This window comes from Brachyhypopomus gauderio, chromosome 12 (assembly GCF_052324685.1).
Source record: "Brachyhypopomus gauderio isolate BG-103 chromosome 12, BGAUD_0.2, whole genome shotgun sequence".
NCBI lineage: Eukaryota > Metazoa > Chordata > Actinopteri > Gymnotiformes > Hypopomidae > Brachyhypopomus > Brachyhypopomus gauderio.
In genome coordinates, this window is record NC_135222.1 from 20,695,582 (window position 1) to 20,714,498 (window position 18,917).

The 18,917-nt window shown below is 49.9% G+C and overlaps 1 protein-coding gene across 7 annotated transcripts in view; it reads right to left on the reverse strand.

Moving 5' to 3' along the window:
- neo1a (neogenin 1a) overlaps positions 1 to 18,917 on the reverse strand; it is an 86,466-nt gene that overhangs the window by 44,188 nt on the left and 23,361 nt on the right. For all 7 annotated transcript variants that reach the window (XM_077023734.1, XM_077023733.1, XM_077023737.1 and 4 more), the window contains exon 2: positions 9,736 to 10,047. In XM_077023734.1, coding sequence (XP_076879849.1) covers positions 9,736 to 10,047 — 312 coding nt within the window. The remainder of the gene's footprint in view (positions 1 to 9,735; positions 10,048 to 18,917) is intronic.

An 18,917-nucleotide genomic window follows, 5' to 3' on the forward strand; every position in this document is an offset into this window, starting at 1 on the left:
AGGGAAGAAGGCGTAAACAAACATGGCCTCCCCCCGCGGCTGTGTCTACACTGCTGACGCATTCTGGCCCCCTTGCTCGCCGGCTTCGCACGACTGGGCCGCGTTTCGCAACGCACGCTTGGAGTTTTACAGCGCGGCGAAGGCGGCGAGGAGACTAAACATGGTCAGACAGCAGCAGGACGAGCGACCCGTGGGGCGGACCCGTTCCAGCCGAAGCTTACGGAGACGCTTTATTGCTCACACTACTCCTGCTCCTCCATTCGGAGTTCCGTCATCGTGATTCGGGCCCATCGCCAAACCAGACGTGCCCTAAACAGCACATTCACAATACAAAAGCGTCCAACCTGTACACCAAGTCCACGTCTGCGTCACGGTTGGTGATCCTTAAGGCAGAGTGGCTTCTGATGTATATGGCTTACACACTGCTGGATGGTCAGTATGGTGAACCTTTGTCTCTGTTCCTCGTCTTCACTTGTGCGTAATATTTATGAAGCAACGAGTCTGGGTAAAAGTTTGGGAACACAATTCAACTCGATCGAGGGATCCCACGAAAGGAGGCGGAGCTGCACAGCGAGAGGCTGGAGACGCGAGTGCAGACCCCAAGGATCCTGAAGAACATCGGAGGACCAGGGTCAGGTGGACGGCCGTGCCAACGTTCACACGCTGGGGGCTGGTTACCGGGGCAACCACCAAAACATGGCATTTTTTAGAAGATGGTCTTTGGGTCAAGTGCACAGCAGCCGCTAAATTACGCTAAAGAGGGAAAAATCTAAACTCGTTCCACTTATTTTCATACATCATACAGCACCAACGGGACCAGTGAGCACCCCACCATGTACAGCTCGCAGGTGGGGGGTCAGGGGTGGCTGGGCTTGGTGTCATCCCTAGATTTGCATACGGATGAGTGGAAACAAATCAGCCATTTTGTGTTGCCCTCAATATGTGTCTGACAAACAGAAGAATGAGATCAAAACAGCTGCAGCGTTCGAAAAAATTATATGAATTGTAGCTCTTTGAGGAGTTCGGTGCAGTTCACTGGAGTGCGAGTGCATAAACATGCGTTATCACATTTGTGTGTATTTGTGCGGACATTTGCACGCGCGTTCACTCCTGCCTCGTGCGGAAGGGGTGCTTTGCGTTCGGCTAATTGAGTTGCAGCTTCAACGGTACTGATTGCATTAAGTGTAATAGTGTTAAACTGTCATTCTATCCCGAGAACTTGGATCGGTTTTTTTTTTGTTGCCCGTTTGCATTGACCTTCAGCAGAGCCTGTTGCCAGGGGAGACCATCGAGCCGCAGAGGAGAGGCCCATCCTGTTAGCCAGCGCTGACAAACGTGAACCCCCCCACGGCGCCCCAGACTGGGAGACCGGTGCCTCCGCACTGCTCAACCCAGTGGACCGGGACAGGCAACCTGTGAACAAGCCTGCCAGTCAAAGCCCATGGAGAGCTGCTGTCCACACAAACCCTCTGTGCTTGGAGCCCGGTAACCTTCGAGCGTTTCGTTACCCCCCCCCCCTTCCCCCTCCCCAACACACCTGATAAAGGCCTGCCGACGACAGACGCGCAGACACACAAAGGAAATGGCAGGACCCTTGCGTGCCCGTATGCTCAATCTCTTTCGCCACTTGGCCGGTGCCATCGGTGTCTTTCAGCGAGGTGCCTGGGTGCATATGTGCACGTGGGTCTGATTTGTGTCAGCACGAGTCTGTGGTGCTTCGTGCCAGTGGAGGCGTGTAGAAGGGGTTTGATCTGCACCACAAGTTGGAGAGGCATATTTGGGGCTGGATACGAAGAACCATGGGCCTGTGACCATATCCAGTGATTACAAAAAACTACAGGAATAGTTTTCATCCATGCACAAACATGGCTTAAATCACTCATTATGTATACATAAATTATGTCAAAACTACACACTTACACACTCTCCCTCTCCCTCTCTCTCTCACACACACACACACACACACACACACACACACACACACACACACACACACACACACACACACACACACACACACACACACACACACACACACACACACACACACACACAGGCTGTGTTCTAGCCAGCTGGCAATAGCTGTTGCAGGCGTGTCTCCGTGGTTACCTTGTCCACATCTGGAGGTGAGTGAATCTGATATGTAACCCAAGCAGGGGGGTCTGGTGCAGCTCTAAATGAGGCCTGGTGAACACAAGATACATCTGCTCTGTGTTTAGACTAATCTGGCGATGCAGGAATGTAGGAGGGAGTTCGTAAGGTCACCGACACCCAGGTCAAAGGCTGATGAGTGGCCCTGAGGTGTACATATCAGAAGAAATGCGCTGGACGAAATTCAAAAGGCAAAATGGTTGTGATCCTTTCCCTTGTCAAAGCACGACTTCCTGTGGACATATTCAGAAACCTAAAAAGCCTCCGCTCTCAAAACCGTAGACAAGTTTTACTTTACCTTCGTCCAATCAGCAACAAGCTCAGGAGTGTAGGGGGTGTCATGGAAGACGAACACAAGGCCAAGAGAGGGGTCATAGGTCAGCGCAGGGCATCCTGGCCCGAGCGTCTGCTCAAGCTCCTTGCACCTCTACCCAAGAGGAGGGATGAAGACGACGGGTGGGGGGAGGGGAGGTGCCCGTCTCGACAGGGCGGACGCGTCGGCCGCAGCCCGCCAGCTGGTGTCTCCCTTTCCAACGAGGATAAAAAGACTTTTTAGACAGGGCACCTGCAAGGGCCCGAGTGTGAAACAAGTGTGAAAGCGGAACCCTGTGTGAAAGCTGCTAGCGTCTGGCCCCCCAGGGTCCAGCTCGTCACAACACTGTTTACTTCCGTGTGCCAATAACACGTATCGTCTGGAGCCTCCACAATGAAGGCTCCCTTTTTATTTGAAACCTAAGCTGGGTGTTTTTCTCTCCATAGTTATCGTATAGCTATTTGTTTTCTTACTTGCGTTTTAAAATGAATACATTTTCTATTTTAGCTTTCTGACCCAGTTTAACTATCAGAAATTACCAGTCCTTTGCAGCAACACTTGAGAAAGGTGTACACTGGATACGTTCCAATCAGGAATTCAGGAACCAATCAGGAACGGTTCAATATAAGCTAATGTTTTTTAACAGCTGGACAATGTTAGACAGAGGCTCCTCTAGAAGTCCTGGGAAAATGGTTATGATCCACACCAGAATGCCGCCGCTGGCTCTGGCAGTGCATTCAGGAGTTCTGGTGTGAGAGTGATTCTTCAGCGAGGAGTCTGAAACATGACACGTCCCTCTTCTTGTTTCATGTCTGGCTGGCCTGAATAGCCCCCCCCACCCCACCCCATCTGGAGGTGTGAAACGCTGCAGAACCCACTCAGCCGGCTCCGAGGTCCCCTGTGGACCACCGAGAAGATCCAGGATTAAAATAATCAGCAAAGGGAAAGCCTGGGTAACGTCTCATGCCCCTCCAAAAACCCCATTTTTGGCCACACGGCAGCCGAGCCAGCCGATCACGCTCCCGACACGTCCTCCACGCGGATCTCCGACATCCGATCCCGGAACACAGCCCTTTCCCAGAACGCCTCCTCTTCACAGCGCTGGCGTTTCAACTGAGGTGTGTCCCTGGAATCCCCAGGGCCCCGACTCAGAGAGTTCAGACCAGTGCTGCAAAGCAGGGAGACGGGGCCCCCGGGGCCTGGCGTCGTAGCCTTAAACACCCTCTCCTCCTCTTCACCACGTGCCTTCTGTTCTGAGCGCACTCAAACAGGCTGTAGCAGATCTGTAAGGGGATTTATTTCGTATGGAGGGAGAAATCGGCCGTCTGGTTCGTTCCAGCTAGCCAGCACTTCCCCGCTGCTCCTCGGAGAAAGGCAAGAAACCCGTAACATGGCAACAGAGGCTGCCTCCCCAGGTTTTTATTTATTTTTTTGTTGTTGTTCGTTTTGATTGACGCCGAGGCTGGGGCCCAGATTGAGGCTTTCTTCATGAAAAAGGCACCGCCACGAACAGTGACGAGCCTCCCTGCTAATGGCTAACAAACAGAATCAACAGCCGCGGGTTCAAATTGCTTCGCCTCGGCTGAGAGCAGAGAGTCAAATCAATAACGCCCGAGTGAAAGCTTGGGTAGATGGAAAAAAACAGTGCTAGCATGAGCCAGATACTGTAATAATGAAGGTTTTGAAAAGCACACACATTCAGATGGAGAGGGGGAAGGAGAGAGAGATGAGGGAGGAGAGAGAGAGAGAGAGAGAGAGACAGAGAGAATGAAAAGTGGCACTCGATGGCAAGCTGGGATACTGTTGGGGGTTTGGCAGGCCAGTCTCTCGGGCGGAGGGCCCGGCCCAGACCCCTGCCTCCGTCCTCTTTTGTCCGGGACAAGAGCTCAGCTGGGGCCAACAGCTTCTAAAATCCAGCCATTCAGAAGCTGCCACCACCAACAGCCCCCCCAAACACACACACAAAAAAAAGATTTCACTTAAAAGTTTGGACCACGCTGAAGCCGAGTTAAAATAAACCCCTAACTGTCCCATGAGCTTCAGAAGACAAACGTGTGACGTGAAGGAGGCTTTGCCTCAGAAGTGGGGCTTGTGTCACGCCTCCTGCCTTCCGCTCTAATGGCACGTGATGCGTCTTTCTTTGGCCTGTAATTTCACATGTCATGGTTGTCACTGGACCTGGTCTAAACACATCCAGCATTTCAAGTGATTCCACTACTGACCCTGTTCCAGGAGACGCACACACACTCTGTCTTGACCTTTTCCCTCCGAGACAACCAGCATGAGAAGGCTGTCCAAGCCATAATGTTGATGGAAAACCAGGACAATGCGTAATGATCATTTAACTAGCTCCAACCACTGCTCATATTTAACGTCAGGAAAGCAAGAAAACACAGACCAACTTGTTTCACATTGGTCTCGCTGCCACAAAACACCCATCAACATGTGGAGAAGTCATTATAAATCTAGAAAGAACTTTAGACCAAATACAGTTGGGTTAGGTCACTCTTTCCTCCCCCCGGAGGACGCTCATTACAGTTTGCTGCAGTATTCACACTAACCATGTCACGCTTGTGTAATTCAGTTAGCCCAGTCTGTCATAATCTTACAACCTGCAAGCCTGCAATTGCTTTTCAATATTCCTGATGCAAACCCAACCCCTCTGACAAGCAAATCGGAAAGAGTCTGACAAGCGCCGTCAGTCAAGCGGAGGGCAACACTGCCTCTGCTCATCTCAATCAGGGCTCCCGGAGATCGTCAGATTTCCCCTGAGGTGGTGGTGGTGGTGGTGGAGGGGGCAAGTTCTCCAAACGAACGCCCAGCAGCGTGACGACCACCTTCTGTGAAGATGAAACGGGAAGGAGGTCCTGCTCCCGTGGCGACCCGCCCACCCCCACCACCAGCACCCGCTCCAATGAGAGAGGAAGAGGGCTGAGAGCATCTTGGACCGACTAGCAAACAGAATACCCAGAATGTCTTTTGTTATGCAGATGTGTTCTGTTTACTGCCGCGCACTGTTATCAGTCTGTGAAGCCCCTGAAGAAAAGCTCTTAAAAGGCTTTATTGCGGAAGTGATAACTGCCTTCCCGAGGTAGACGGAAGAACCCAGGAGCCTCAGGAATACAAGAGCTGGTTATGGGATGTGGGATCCTGGGGGAGCGTGGCTGTACCAGCGTAGCCGAGCGCAGACCAATCAGAGTCGAGCGGAGTTCTGAGCAGGCCAATCAGGTGGCAGGAAAATGGCATTATTGATAGTTAATGGGTAAAGCTCCATCTTCCCTCCGACTTGTAGTCGTGAAATCAGGTTCCACACCACCAGCTGTGGTCATCACTGCACCAGCTAATCCAGTCAAGAGTGGCATCAAATGTTTTCAGGATAAACTGTTGGAACTGTTGCCGCTGTCTGCCACTCTTCCCAGCTGGTCTTCGCTCGGCAGTGAGAAAATCATCAACGCAGACATTGTGTAAACTACGATAGCGGCAAACGTGGGCAGCTTTCCAGCCAAACCCGCAACACAGAAGGACGGTTCCACCACCGTTCCCACAATAAACACCCAGGGTCACTGAATTTGTATCCATAATGCCCCAATACAAAAGAACAGCACGATACTGAGCTGTGCACTTGTGCAGATTTATTCCTGTAAATACCCTACGTGGATTTTGCGGAATCGGCCCGCGCAGCGACCGACCAGGGGTGAGTTTCCCGAAACGTTCTTAGCGCATTCTTAGTTCTTTACGTTTCATACGAGGTTACGAAGTACTTAGCGCTAAGAACGTTTCGGGAAACCCACCCCAGAGAGCAGCACATGCAGCCGGCGTATGACTGTCAACACATGGGGTCCATAAGCCCGAACCTGCCGTCCATCGATCTCTGTCGTGGTAGAGGAGGCGATAACAGACGCGGGCCTGTAAAAATAGGAGCACACGTGGGTGATACACGTGGGTGAAATCTCCCTGTTCCCGGTCACACTTATTACAGCTGGGGTAAGAACAACGTGGCATGCACGTGAGATGACAGCAAATACAGGCTGGCATGTGTGAATCACGCCAGGCCTGACCGGACTGAACCGTGCCACTGGCGTACCGGCGAGGTCACCCGAATTCACTGGAGCACCCTGCACCTACAGATCTCCTGGAAGCATTCAGTTCTTATCTCAACTGAGACATTATGGCCTCTTCTTAGCATTTATATTGTTGCGCTCCAATAAACAAAGCCTCAGTACTCCCATATGAATAATCCATCAAGAGCCTCTAATCCGTCATCAATCCACTAAGCAAGTGAGAACATAAGGTAGATCAGGCCAGAACTGTAGTTCCAGCAATTCCAGACAGCCATTCAACGTGAAGGTTAGACATTAGCATGAACAGCAGTTAAAATACATAACCGAGATGCCAAGCCCAAGCTTATCTCAACTGGAAATCCCCACGGCATTGTAACTCGAACGCCGCGCTGCCCTAGAACAATCACGAAGCCTCTCTTCAAATGACCGGCTATGGAATCCATCTGCCGGGCCGCAGTCGGCCAGTCGGCTCGCGCGGCGGTCGCACGGGGAGCAGCACTCTGAGATCGAGGGCGATAAACACTGCACGCGGAAAAGCCGCAGGAGTGGAACCAAACTCCGCCAGCCGGGGGGGAGGAACGACGGCGCCTTCGTCCCAGCCAGAGGTCACAGACGGCCCGGGTGGGGGAGCAAGAGTGGGCGTCTGAAAGCAGGGTGCTGACCTGGCTACACGGTCCAATCCAGGTCTGGTTGAGGGACATAAAGCCACAGCTGCTGTTGACACAGAGCACCTTCTCTGAGCAAACACGGAGCTGTTTAAGCACCACTACTGCGTTTCTGTTTGTCCGCGATGAGGTGGGGGGGTGTGATGTCATTATGGAGCCTGACACTACATTCGTATGAAATCCCTTGTGACCTTTACATGGTGTGGTGAAGAAAGAAAACAGGTCTTAAATCTGTGAAATATAGAATCGCATCTATGGCTTTTTATTGTGTAAAGATCACAAATGGATTGTCTGTATGTTTCAGTGAACTGAAAGTGGTTCGCAAAGAAACAGTTGTCATTTGTGGAGCAGAGCATGAACAAAAAAAAGTGGAGGAGAACACAGAGGTCTTCAGCTCTCTAATGTCTGATCACATGACCTGGTTCAGTGCAAGTTCCTTCACAGCCTGCGATCAGCAACATGGTCTCTGCACCAGGAACATGAGCCACTGGGAGGACCAGGTACATCAGGGAGCCAATCAGAGAAGAGAATGCAAATGAGCTCTCATCTCAGGTGCTCTCCTTGATGGTGCAACAGCTAGCCCCACCTCCTTCCTCTCCGAGGGAGTGGCTCAGGAGATCGGGGCGAGGGGGAGGGGGGGTTTTCTATGTCTGGGAAGGCGGGGGTAGGCAGAGCCGATGAATTCTCATTCCTCACGTCTCGCTCTCGGGCCTGTCATCTCACTCGGATGCCCGCCGAATACAAACGACCGTGTTGAGTCGAAACGGACCAATCTCCTCCCACTACCTCCCCTCCCCCCCACACAGAAGGGATGCAAGAGCCAGGGACATAGTCTCAGCAGTGCACAAATGCCCAGAGGGGGGTACGGAACCCCCGGCAAACACGTCAAGAGTCTCCGCTAGAGGAGTGGTGGGGGGAGGACGTGGACGCGGTGCAGACGTGAGGACGTGCTTTTCTTGTCCCCCTCTGCAATCCGTCACCAGTATTACAACCCCGTTTGTTGATCTGCCAGTCCGCCATCACGTCCCGCAGGTCACGGTGGCGTCCACGCTGTTGCCAGCGAAAAGGAAACAGAACGGTCCACGCCAAAGATGCAACAATTAACCGCAACAAGCCCCCATAGATCGATCATAGCCTCTAATAGAGTCTTCATGGAGGAGAGGGGAGGAGCATGGGCGTGAAGCTCCGCCTTCACGCGGCACACCTGAAAACAGATCATCCCACATCGTCCTGTCAGTAATACTAAGAGGGTTCCCTTTTAGGCAGTGCATTGTATTAAAATGCACAGGGCATGACCAAGATGCCAGAAAATACGTGACGAAATAAATAGCACGCTCACATCAGAAAACGTGATGACATGCAATGAAAGGGAACTAAACGAAACAGCTTTCCAGCAGTTCTCCTGAGCAGGATTATGTATGCCTCATGACTCATTACCTCACATGCAGACATGCACGCGTGCACACCGCCTGCCTTGAATTCTCTGCTGAGAATGACAGCACCCAGGCAGGGACGTCTGACCTTTGGCCCTCCGACACCACAGGTCAGTTCACTTCCCCCTTCAATGATGAGTCGGGTCAGTCCAGCGGAGCATGGCTGCACACATGCACTCCTGCCCTGGAAAATCCCTTAAGACGCTCGGCAATCCATGATGGGCGTTGTACCCCGCTGGTGGCAAACATCACGCTAAACGGTCACTGAGGCCTTGGTGAATCGGATGTTTTCATTCAACTTGGAGTAGTAACAAGTTTGGTTACAGTAGAGACAACGGACAACACCACTGGTTCATCTACGACACACACGAATGCGTGAGCTCAGTACGTGAGTGCCGCTGTTCGCCGAGTCAACCCTCACGCGTCATCTCCCGTCCCCAGCTGCAAGGGGCTCGTACGGATCGCATCGCTGTGGCTGCAAATTGAATTTCAGCACGAGAGCAACTCAAACACCTCATAATCCCCAATGCCTCCCTCGAACACGAAACAAGGTCACTTTTATCCTGTCTTCTTCCAGCCCAATATAACCACGGTGACGACGGCAAACAAACCCTCTACAACAACATTTACAACAGAGCTACATCAGACAGTACATGCATGTTCGCCTTATTGAACCCCTCCTGCGGCGAACAATGACCCTACTGAGTGGTGGGGGGAGTGGGGCGGCTTTAAGGGGCGCAGGGAAAACAGACTTTTTTTTTTTTTGCTCTGCCCGCCTTTTAAATGCTAATGCAAACGGGTTATTGTCATAGCGACGAGGTTGAAGAGGAGCGCGGGGCACGGACCCGGCACTTGTTAACGCGACGTCCGCTCTTCAGTACGAGCAAAACGCAAGAGGCCGCTCTCGACGGCAATCGACAACGTCGTCGTTTATTCCACCTGTACAAGACGGGGGGCGGAAGCTGGTGATTATTTACGGACGCGTTCCTTCCTGCGCTCCCGCGTGCCTTCCTGCGCTCCCGCGTGCCTTCCTGCGCTCCCGCGTGCCTTCCTGCGCTCCCGCGTGCCTTCCTGCGCTCCCGCGTGCCTTCCTGCGCTCCCGCGTGCCTCACCTGCTACGCTGAGCCTAGCCACGCGGCTGGCGATGGTGCCGGCGCCGTCGAGGGTGGCCAGGCACTGGTAGACGCCCTCATCGGGTTTGTTGTGCTTGGAGTGCGTGACGGAGGTGATGAGCAGAGCGCCGTCAGGCTGCACCTGCCTGCGATCGTCCGGGGCCAGGACCAGGCCATCCTTCTTCCAGCGCACCCTGGCCGGGAGCGGGCTGTGGACCGAGCAGTTGAGCAGCACCGGCGAGCCCCGCACCGCCTGAGTCTCCGCCGGCTCCACGGCAAACCAGAAGGGGCTGAAAGGCTTGGCGGCAGAGCCTGTGGGGGGAGGGGAGAGAACACATGAAAAACTCCAGGCAGGCAGTTGTTTAGATGTGAAACAGAGTCCCCCCCAATATCCCCCAATATCCCCACATTCCTCCTAGTTGGTCCAAGCCCCTGGGTGTTACTCTCTCCTCTACGCACAAGGTGTATGCATATGAAAATACAAACGCTGAAAATAATACAAAAAAGGTTAATAAATTAATGTTACGAATGCTGAAAAAAAAAGGAAAAAAGTATTCATTAAGTACTCATTTTGAAGTAATTTATTAATAAACTCCAGCTTATTTGGCCAGTGGACATCTTCATGTTCATTTTAATTTATTTATTGGGGGGTGGGGGTGGGGGGGGTTCATTTATTGAAATTGGAAGTTAGTCACAGGACTAACGCACAGTCAAAAAAATGCAATTACTCCATCCTCATAAATTATTCAAAGGTTGATCCCAAGAGTGATCAAGAAATTGTTTAAATAAATAAGGAATTATCCGCACTACTGGGACAGGACAGAAATAATGAGCTTTCTTATGAACGGCTCAAATCAGCCGAACGCTAAACCTGACTGTAGAGCAGCTCAGTCTGCTTCAAACCAGCCCTGGAACCCCCCCTAGTTAAGGGAGGGGCCCTACAGCTGAGGAAGCCTGGCTAATGACGCCGCCACAGAGTCCGCTCAACTCCCATCATGCACTGCTCTGCAGCCTGAGGCCTTGCACCCAGCGAGCCGTGATTTTGCGGCCTTATAGAGGGCCACTGGCATTACTACGAAGGAACTACTCCCCTCCCCCATGCCTTCAAACTGCCTGCGTGGGGCGACTGCGTGGGGCGGCCCGCAGAGATGGAGGCGGTAATTGTGGCCCTGCGTCTGTGAGCCGAGATACCGCAGGTGCAGTGGTGGAGCTCTGAGTTATCGTTCTATCTGCAGACTCCCCCTCTTCCGTTTACTTGTACAACATCACTGCGGAGAGCTGCACAGCAGCAGGGTCTAGCAGGCTGTTCTAGCTCTAAAAACCGTCGTCTCCCTCTCTGGAAAATGCTAGTGCGAAAAAAGGAAAAAAAGGTTTGATTACGTTGCAGAAGCGGGTCAGCCCAGCATAAACACATCTGGATCAAATTAAGGCTGGCAAGATGGTTGCTATAGTGAGCTGACATGAAGCATCAACAGACAGTTGTCACGGGACCTTCATTACGCAGCACTCCCTGAGTGTCTTAACATAAAATGTATTGTGTTGGAAAAATGGTTTACGGGCTCCAAGTGAAGAAGGTAAATAGGTTCCTGAACCGGCCTGCAGATGAGACGAGAGCACAGATATCTCGCAGGAGTCTCCCAGCCAGATGGTGAGTCCCGTCAGCCGGTGGCGAGAGGGAGACCCCACCCTCCTGCAGGCCATAAGCAAAGCTGCACAGTTAATCATTAGTGTCTTTAGCGGCGCACCTCATGGGTAAGGCTGGCAGTGCCCGCCCCTCACAAAGGTCCCTGCTAGCCACCAGCACCGACGAAGGCCCATCTGTGTGGGGAAGACGTGCCGTCCCCACAGCACAAGGGAAGCAGGAGACGCCAGCCGCCCCGTCACCTTCTCCCCCTCCCTTTTTTCGGCAAGTTGGCACTGCAGGTGCCCAGATGAAAAGAAGGACGTCTGTCTCCGTCCACACGGGAGTCCAAACACAAGCAGGCAGCATCCCAGCAATTTTCTTTTCATTCTCCAACGCCGAGCGTTGGCGCGGGTTCATGTTAGTCTCAAATGCTTTGTTCAGATTCGGTACTTTTCCAACCCATTCCTGCCCAAGCACAGCTTTGCGTTGAAGTACCTTGTGCCTCAACGGCCCCAAGAAATTTGCACAGGCGAATGCAAATATTTATTTATGATACAAGAAACAATGATTAAGTGCTTTCAGTCCATAAATGTTTCAGAGAAAATGTAAAGTTTAATAACCTCTGTAATCGTTAACATGTAATGGATCAAAGCCAAAAGTAAAACACTGTATAATAATCTACAACTACCTAAAATTCAGATGCACAATAAAAACTAGGCATTAAGCAGAATTAGAATTCATATTTAGCTGGTGTCCTTGCTGGAGGCTCTAACCAGGAGGGCATTTTCATTCCCAGACTACAGCAATAAAAACCTGGCAAGAGCGAACGAACATGCCCTCATAACCAGGAGATGGACAGATGGAAAGGCTAAGAGTCCACAACCTCCACGTCTCCAGATCAAGGGTGGGGTTAAACATTCATGTACTACTAACCACAAATCCAGCACCTCTGTAACACTGGATTGGTCCAACCTCGAACACTGAACAAAGCTGTTTGAGAATAAGGGGCTCCAAACAAACATTTTGTCTGAACCTTCTCTGTTCTTCGTCTCATCTCCTGTTCTGGTCCACCTTCTGTGTAGCCCATTTGTTGGCTGCAAGGTGAAGTGCAATCAATTTATTACCATGACCCAGGATAGGATGTACCTCATTAACTTTTACTCCAGACACTTTTTCACCTCCACCAGAGAAAATTTCATGTACTTTGGTACTAAATTTAGGTCACCACTGTATGACCAATATGGCAGAAAACACGCAAACGAAAAACCGAGAGAAACAAATGGCACCACTTCACAAGACTTGCGCAGTGAAAACAACATCGCATGAAAACAATGCCCAAAGATGTTATTTACAAGGAGATGGACTGTGGATTACCTGGACCACACCAGACCAGTTTCTTTGTGTCACAAAGCACATTAAGGGCAAAATTCTCATCTACCATTCATTCCATTCAAAATGTGTGGGCAGTTGGGAGAAAAATTAGGATGCGTGCTTGATCAGCATGGGCTTTTAACCTGTACCGAGTCCTAAAGAAACCCATTTCATTCCACGCCCAAAGTGTGTTGCAGAAGCGTGTGTGTGTTACAGAAGGCAAGGTCTGCATGCTCGAGCAGCCAAGCAGACGACAGGGTGAGGTATTTGCAGTGAGCCTCATCCAACAGTGTCCTGAAGCGTTCGCGTCCTCCATGGGGAAGTTCAGCAGATCATGGAGTCTCATACAAACACAGTGCTCCTCATTTGATGTGGTGGACTACCAACAATTCCAATGTCTACTTACTTTCTCATACTAAGGGCAAAAGAGTATGCGATGTGAGGATCAAGTGCACTTGAGACGTGGTTTTTCTCGCTGTGGATCCGGGAAAACCAAAAGGCACCCGTGTTTTTCCGTACCCATCGCAGGCGAGGTGTCGCACCTCACATGGCTGTCAGAACAAATAAATGAAATCATTGTGCACGTCAAGTGTTGAGACCAACTACACGGCAGGCTGCTGGATCAGTGTGCTCTGTAGCTAATTACCTTCCAACGTTCCAAGGAACTACTCCCCTAGATGAACCCGAATGCTACTCCCCAGCACCTAGCAACACCTCACTTAGCAAAAAAGTCATTAGAAACGATACATGTGTAGCTACGTATTCAAGCACCAGTACGTGGATACAGAGGAGAGGCTGAAATGATCTACAAACCACTAATCTGTCAAACGAGACTCGAGCAGTTACTTAATTCTGCAGTCGTGACGCCTGCCCCGCCCCTCCAGGGAGTGCGGGAGTGCTCCCGACACAAAAACCCCCCTGTTCGCCGTCTCTTCTCAGCAGGAAGCCACATGCCGGAGTGTGTTTGATGCCCCTGGCTGAAGGACAAAGAGCAGGCTATGTGCTTGATCAGGTCCACAGCCGTGGCTCTCGACAGACCTCACCCCACTGCCGCGGCAGCTAGCAAAGCTTTCCTTGTAAACCCAGAGGCAGAAACCAGCCCTTAATTAAGTGCCTATGATTCCACCATTGCACGTTGGAACATCTGACTAATAACAGACATATGCATGATTAAAACTCAAGTGTAGGAGGTCAAGGGTCAAAGCCGTATCTTAGTGAAGCAGCCAGTTTTAGGCGTCAAGATTTTAATGCCTAAAATATCAATTCCAGTATCATTCCAGTGAAAATTCTACACTTGTCTGTGTCTCTGTCACATTTACACATGAATCTCCCTCTTTGTGCATGAGGAGAAAATGCCCTGTGGTTTGGCTTTCACTGAGCAGCAGTAGTTTCTGAGCTGTCTGACCTTCAGTCGAACAAATACGCTGGAAGCAAAAACCGAAAGAGAAAGAAGGCCTTTCAACATTTTAGGCGATGGGAAAATGGATGTGTAATGAGGCTGTCACAGGTAAAGACTTCATTTTAAAAGATGCGCAACTTTGCATTCTCAGCTCCTCATCAGGCAGTTCCAGTCACGCCACCCCTGAGCGTTGGAGCCTCGTTAGGCAGACTGGAAATGCCACTGCCTCTCATGTCTGTCCACCTCTAGCCCGTCTGCGTCTCTCCATGCTTGCATTCATCTTCCAGAATCACTCACTCGCCCCATCCGTCACTGCCAAGCACATTAAGGAACACAAGGCAATCTTCTCACAAGAGTGGAGGCTCTCAGTACCTTGAAGAGCACAAACCTCAAAGACCAGTAGTCCGTTTCTGACATCTCTATGGAGGTATCAAACTGTAAATAGACCTAATAGAGCTGGAAATTTTTATTTTGGACAGAACAAAGTGAAATATTCCAATTGATGGCTCCAAGATAGAGCGTAATAAAACAAAGCTGTACAGTATTAGAAATGAACAACTCCAAACATGTACATAGGAGCTGCTCTGGGTGTTGTGTGTGATGTATAGTACCATGATGGAAATGAAATCTAGATGTGAAAAATGTTCCCTAGATTGACAATGCGTTCACAAAGCCTGTCTACAACAGGATGAATTTCTATGGTCTGTTTAAATGGAGACCTCTGCTAAAGTCTGAAGGGGCCAGGGCACCAAGATAATGCAGGGGTGGGACCATTAACCATTTTAAAGGTCACTGTCACGACTAAAGAAAGGAGAGCAACAGAGTAGTAGATCTTTGTTATCTTTAGAACTCCTCCTTTCTTTCTTTTGTGTCCGCTTTGTTCATTCCGGCCACCAACAACACCACCGACCTCCTTCCTCATCCGGGTCCCGGACACACCGACGGTCTGGATGTCCTGATAGCTCCTTTGCCCCCCATGGTGTGGAGCCAAGGTGCAAAGTCTGTACAAAATGATTGGTAGGCCACCGTGCCAGGTTTGCTGGCTTGGCACTCGTTCAACTGGCAGATTAAAGAGGAAAGGATCCGATTTTCTCAGCTCCAAACACCTCAAGCTACCAAGGCTAACCTATGTGTACTGCCTTCAAGCCAATCCTGTCCTTCTGCAACTGTACTTAGTGGGATTATCGTGCAGTAAGTGGAATTAGCAGTGACTGGGATTAGAAAAACAAGGCATGCCAGAAACTGCAGGCTGAGAGTCACAAACACTACCCATAATAAACTGGATAAGACTCTTCTTGCACACCTCAAATAAAAATAACCTTCAAACTATTCAATTTCAACACAAGCAAACTATCTTTTCAAGTTTCTGTTGAACATAACACTTGCACAGAGAGCATTTTAGGTGGTTTGGCATCGAACTGACACACTGGCCTCACTTAGGGAACCATGGAGGTTCCCTAGTTTATAATTTACCTTTTAATCACACATGAAAACAAGCTACATGCCTTATGTGAAGAATGAACTGAAGAAGCAGCTTTTCCACTGATGTTCCATCATAAACCAAACAAACAGTACTGTAGTGTACTATCTCCTGATTAGGAAATTATGGTTTTCTGGATAGTGCTCTGTAGCCAACCTTTGTACCTTTGTTTTTCACGGTATAAGCACACTCATCAGGTATTAACCACACTCTACAGGTATTAATTATTTTGCATTCATTAAATACATTCACTGATCCCACCCACCTGAGTTAGAACCCTAATTATAAATGAAAGTGCTTGTTTATTCCATGATATTTGCTATTAAATTGTGAATGCTTCCTCCGTATAGAGAAAGACTTTAATGGGCTTCAGATACAAGGCTCCAAAGAGCGGGACCGACAAGCAGGAGTGGATGGGGGAGGGAGGGGTGGTCCATTTGTAGTAGGAAAAGCAAAGCGGCCCTGCGAATGACAATAGGAAGCAATGTGTCTGATGTTCGAGAGTCGACCTGCTGCCTCCAACAGATACCGACTCCCAGGGGTACCAGGGTAATTTCACCACCGTCCCGTTGCCCCCTGCATCACTCACCTCCACCGGACACAGTAATTAACCACGCTGATTGGAACTCAATCGTCCTCAGAAATCAAAAGAAGCCAAGCAAGCTCCGAGAACGGTCTACGCGGGCGATGCCAAACATGGCGGACAAAGAAAGCAGCACTTTTCCAGAGCACCACCTCCATTTCCCAGTCAGATACCATATGGAAGGCAGCAGATTGCAACAATAGACGCCATTATGCCTTTGCGATGAATACCTGTCTAGATGGGATTTTGCATCAGTCAATGGGTGGGGGAAAAAAAAGAAGAAATGACAAGGCAGCGTTAACAATTAAATTAACAGGCACATATGGTCAAGTGTGTTCCAGAACGATGATTGACAAGTACCTGGCATGATCCAGATTTATTACACACACACACACACACACACACACACACACACACACGCGCGTGCAGACATACACTCACACACACACCAACACACCAAAAAATGCCTTGTTTATGTGACCCTTAGAATATGTGTTAAATACTCCCCTGCTTGCCTATGCAGAGACCTATTGTGAGACAGGCTGTCGCATGAACAACTACATCCAATTAATTCTCATCAAGGTGGCGGAACATGATAGAAAAACTCTTATTAATAAATAAAGGGATTGCCCAAGGCCATGACAGAAAGACCCCGGGGGGTATGACGAGCACGATGGTGAGCAGTGACCCGCCGTGCCAAGATCCCTGGCCCGTCTGTGCGACACCCCGGGTGGTATCTCCTGCTGTGACTACTTTTAGATCTGATCCTTCCAGCCACTAAGCCTTGATGTCTGCATGGCTCACGGCGGGGGGTGGGGGGTTGGTTATAGCCCCATATCGCACCGCGTCCCTCGCCACAGACGGCCTCCACCGCAGGGTCCTGCCCCCTGCGCCTTTTTTGATCAGTGGCACACGTAGGAGCCGACCCCTCAAAACCCACGCCGTTGGCAGCATGACGTGGCAGAGCTCAATTTTCTGATCGGCATCTAATCTCAACAATGTGTTAAATTGAAAACAAAAGGCAAGAGAGAAAATCACATAAGGACGCGGCCATGGTGCAGCAGAGGGCCAGGACCACGGGCAGAACATGTAACTAACGTTTGGAGGTACAGTAGTAGTTCCACAATGAAGCAGAGGTGGTGAGGAGTTCTCTTAAAGACAGTGATTATAACCCAACGTGGTGCGAAACGATTTCCCAGCACGTACCAGGAAAGTACTGAAAGGATGACCTGGAACACATTCACTAGCCACCCCTGAGACACCCTTCATCATCATCACCCCGGGGCACTCTGGGAAATAATACAGGGGCTGGAGCAGCATTTATCTCTCTCTTCCAGAAGAAAATGAAGTGAGCCTAATCAGATATACAACAAATTTTTTTTTAATGAAAGAAGATATAGGATTTTTCTTTTTCTCTCGTTCACATGTGCAACCCGAAAATCAATATACTCCAGCCAAGCTCCATGACGTCCACCGCTGAGCGATTCGCCAGCGTCGGGTTTCAGAAGCCAGGTTTACCAGTTTCTTCCCAGCAATATCACTTTCGGAGATTCTCCCATTTTCTCCATTACGGAGACACGTTTCCCGGCAGTGGTCAACGCAGCAGTGGGGTGAGGACTCGGGAACACAGTGTACTTCACAGGGTCTTCTATGGGTCTACTCTGGCAACCCAATGAGCTGCACTACCACTCGTTAGTCCACGAAAGCGGGCAGACCAGCTGAGGACATCTGCCACGCTTCAACTGCATCGAGAGCAATTAGCGCGGGTCCGTGAACTGAAACAACCGAGCTTTACTCCATCTCAAGATCACGGCTAAAACAAAACCACGTGCTCAAATAAAAAGCCCCTCTAAATTGTTTTACTGTTCTTAATTCACAAAGACAAATTGCTTTGCGTCCAAGTGCACAGTATGATTTACGTCTCAGTGCTCACATGCATATTCCTGCCACATATATCGCCACTGCAGAAGGAACACGAGTCACACTAGGTGACTACTCTATACTAGCAGTACGCTACAGCACACTACAGGACTATAGCACACTACAGTACACTACAGCACAGTGCAGCACACTACAGGACTACAGCACACAACACCACAGTACACCACACTACACTACAGTACAAGCCATTTTTAATTACAGAGCCATTCCAAAACCAATAACTCAAAAGTCAAGCTCAAAATTCTGGAAACTGGCACCGTTAACCCCTGAAGGCTGAGTGGGGAAGGGGGGGGCTCAGAGACACGCAGGAGAAACACGATGGTAGTCATGGCCGGGCCGGTTCTGGACACACGCTACACCGGCGCTATGGTTAGCAGCTAATTAATGATCAGATTGCAGAACAATAGCCAACAGTAATGGCAGCGATGTAACAGAACCTGGCTCACCCTGCTAATACTGCTAATTCTGCTAATACTGCTAAGCCTGCTAATTCTGCTAATACTGCTAATACTGCTACTCATCTGCCTCCGCCCAGGAACTTTAAGTTCCTATGGAAGATTTTACAAATATAGCAAACAAATGCCATAATACTCACAATCATCCACAAAATAAATTTTCAGTTTAGCGAAAACAGCCTACAAGCATGACGCGGTTATAAAGCACATAAAGTAGCTACACAAACTTTAGTGAAACAGACCTTATCAAGCTAATCTGGTTAAATAAATTCACTTGTATTCTAATTCATAATTCTCTCTCAAGTTAAATAATATACAGCGATTGTTGT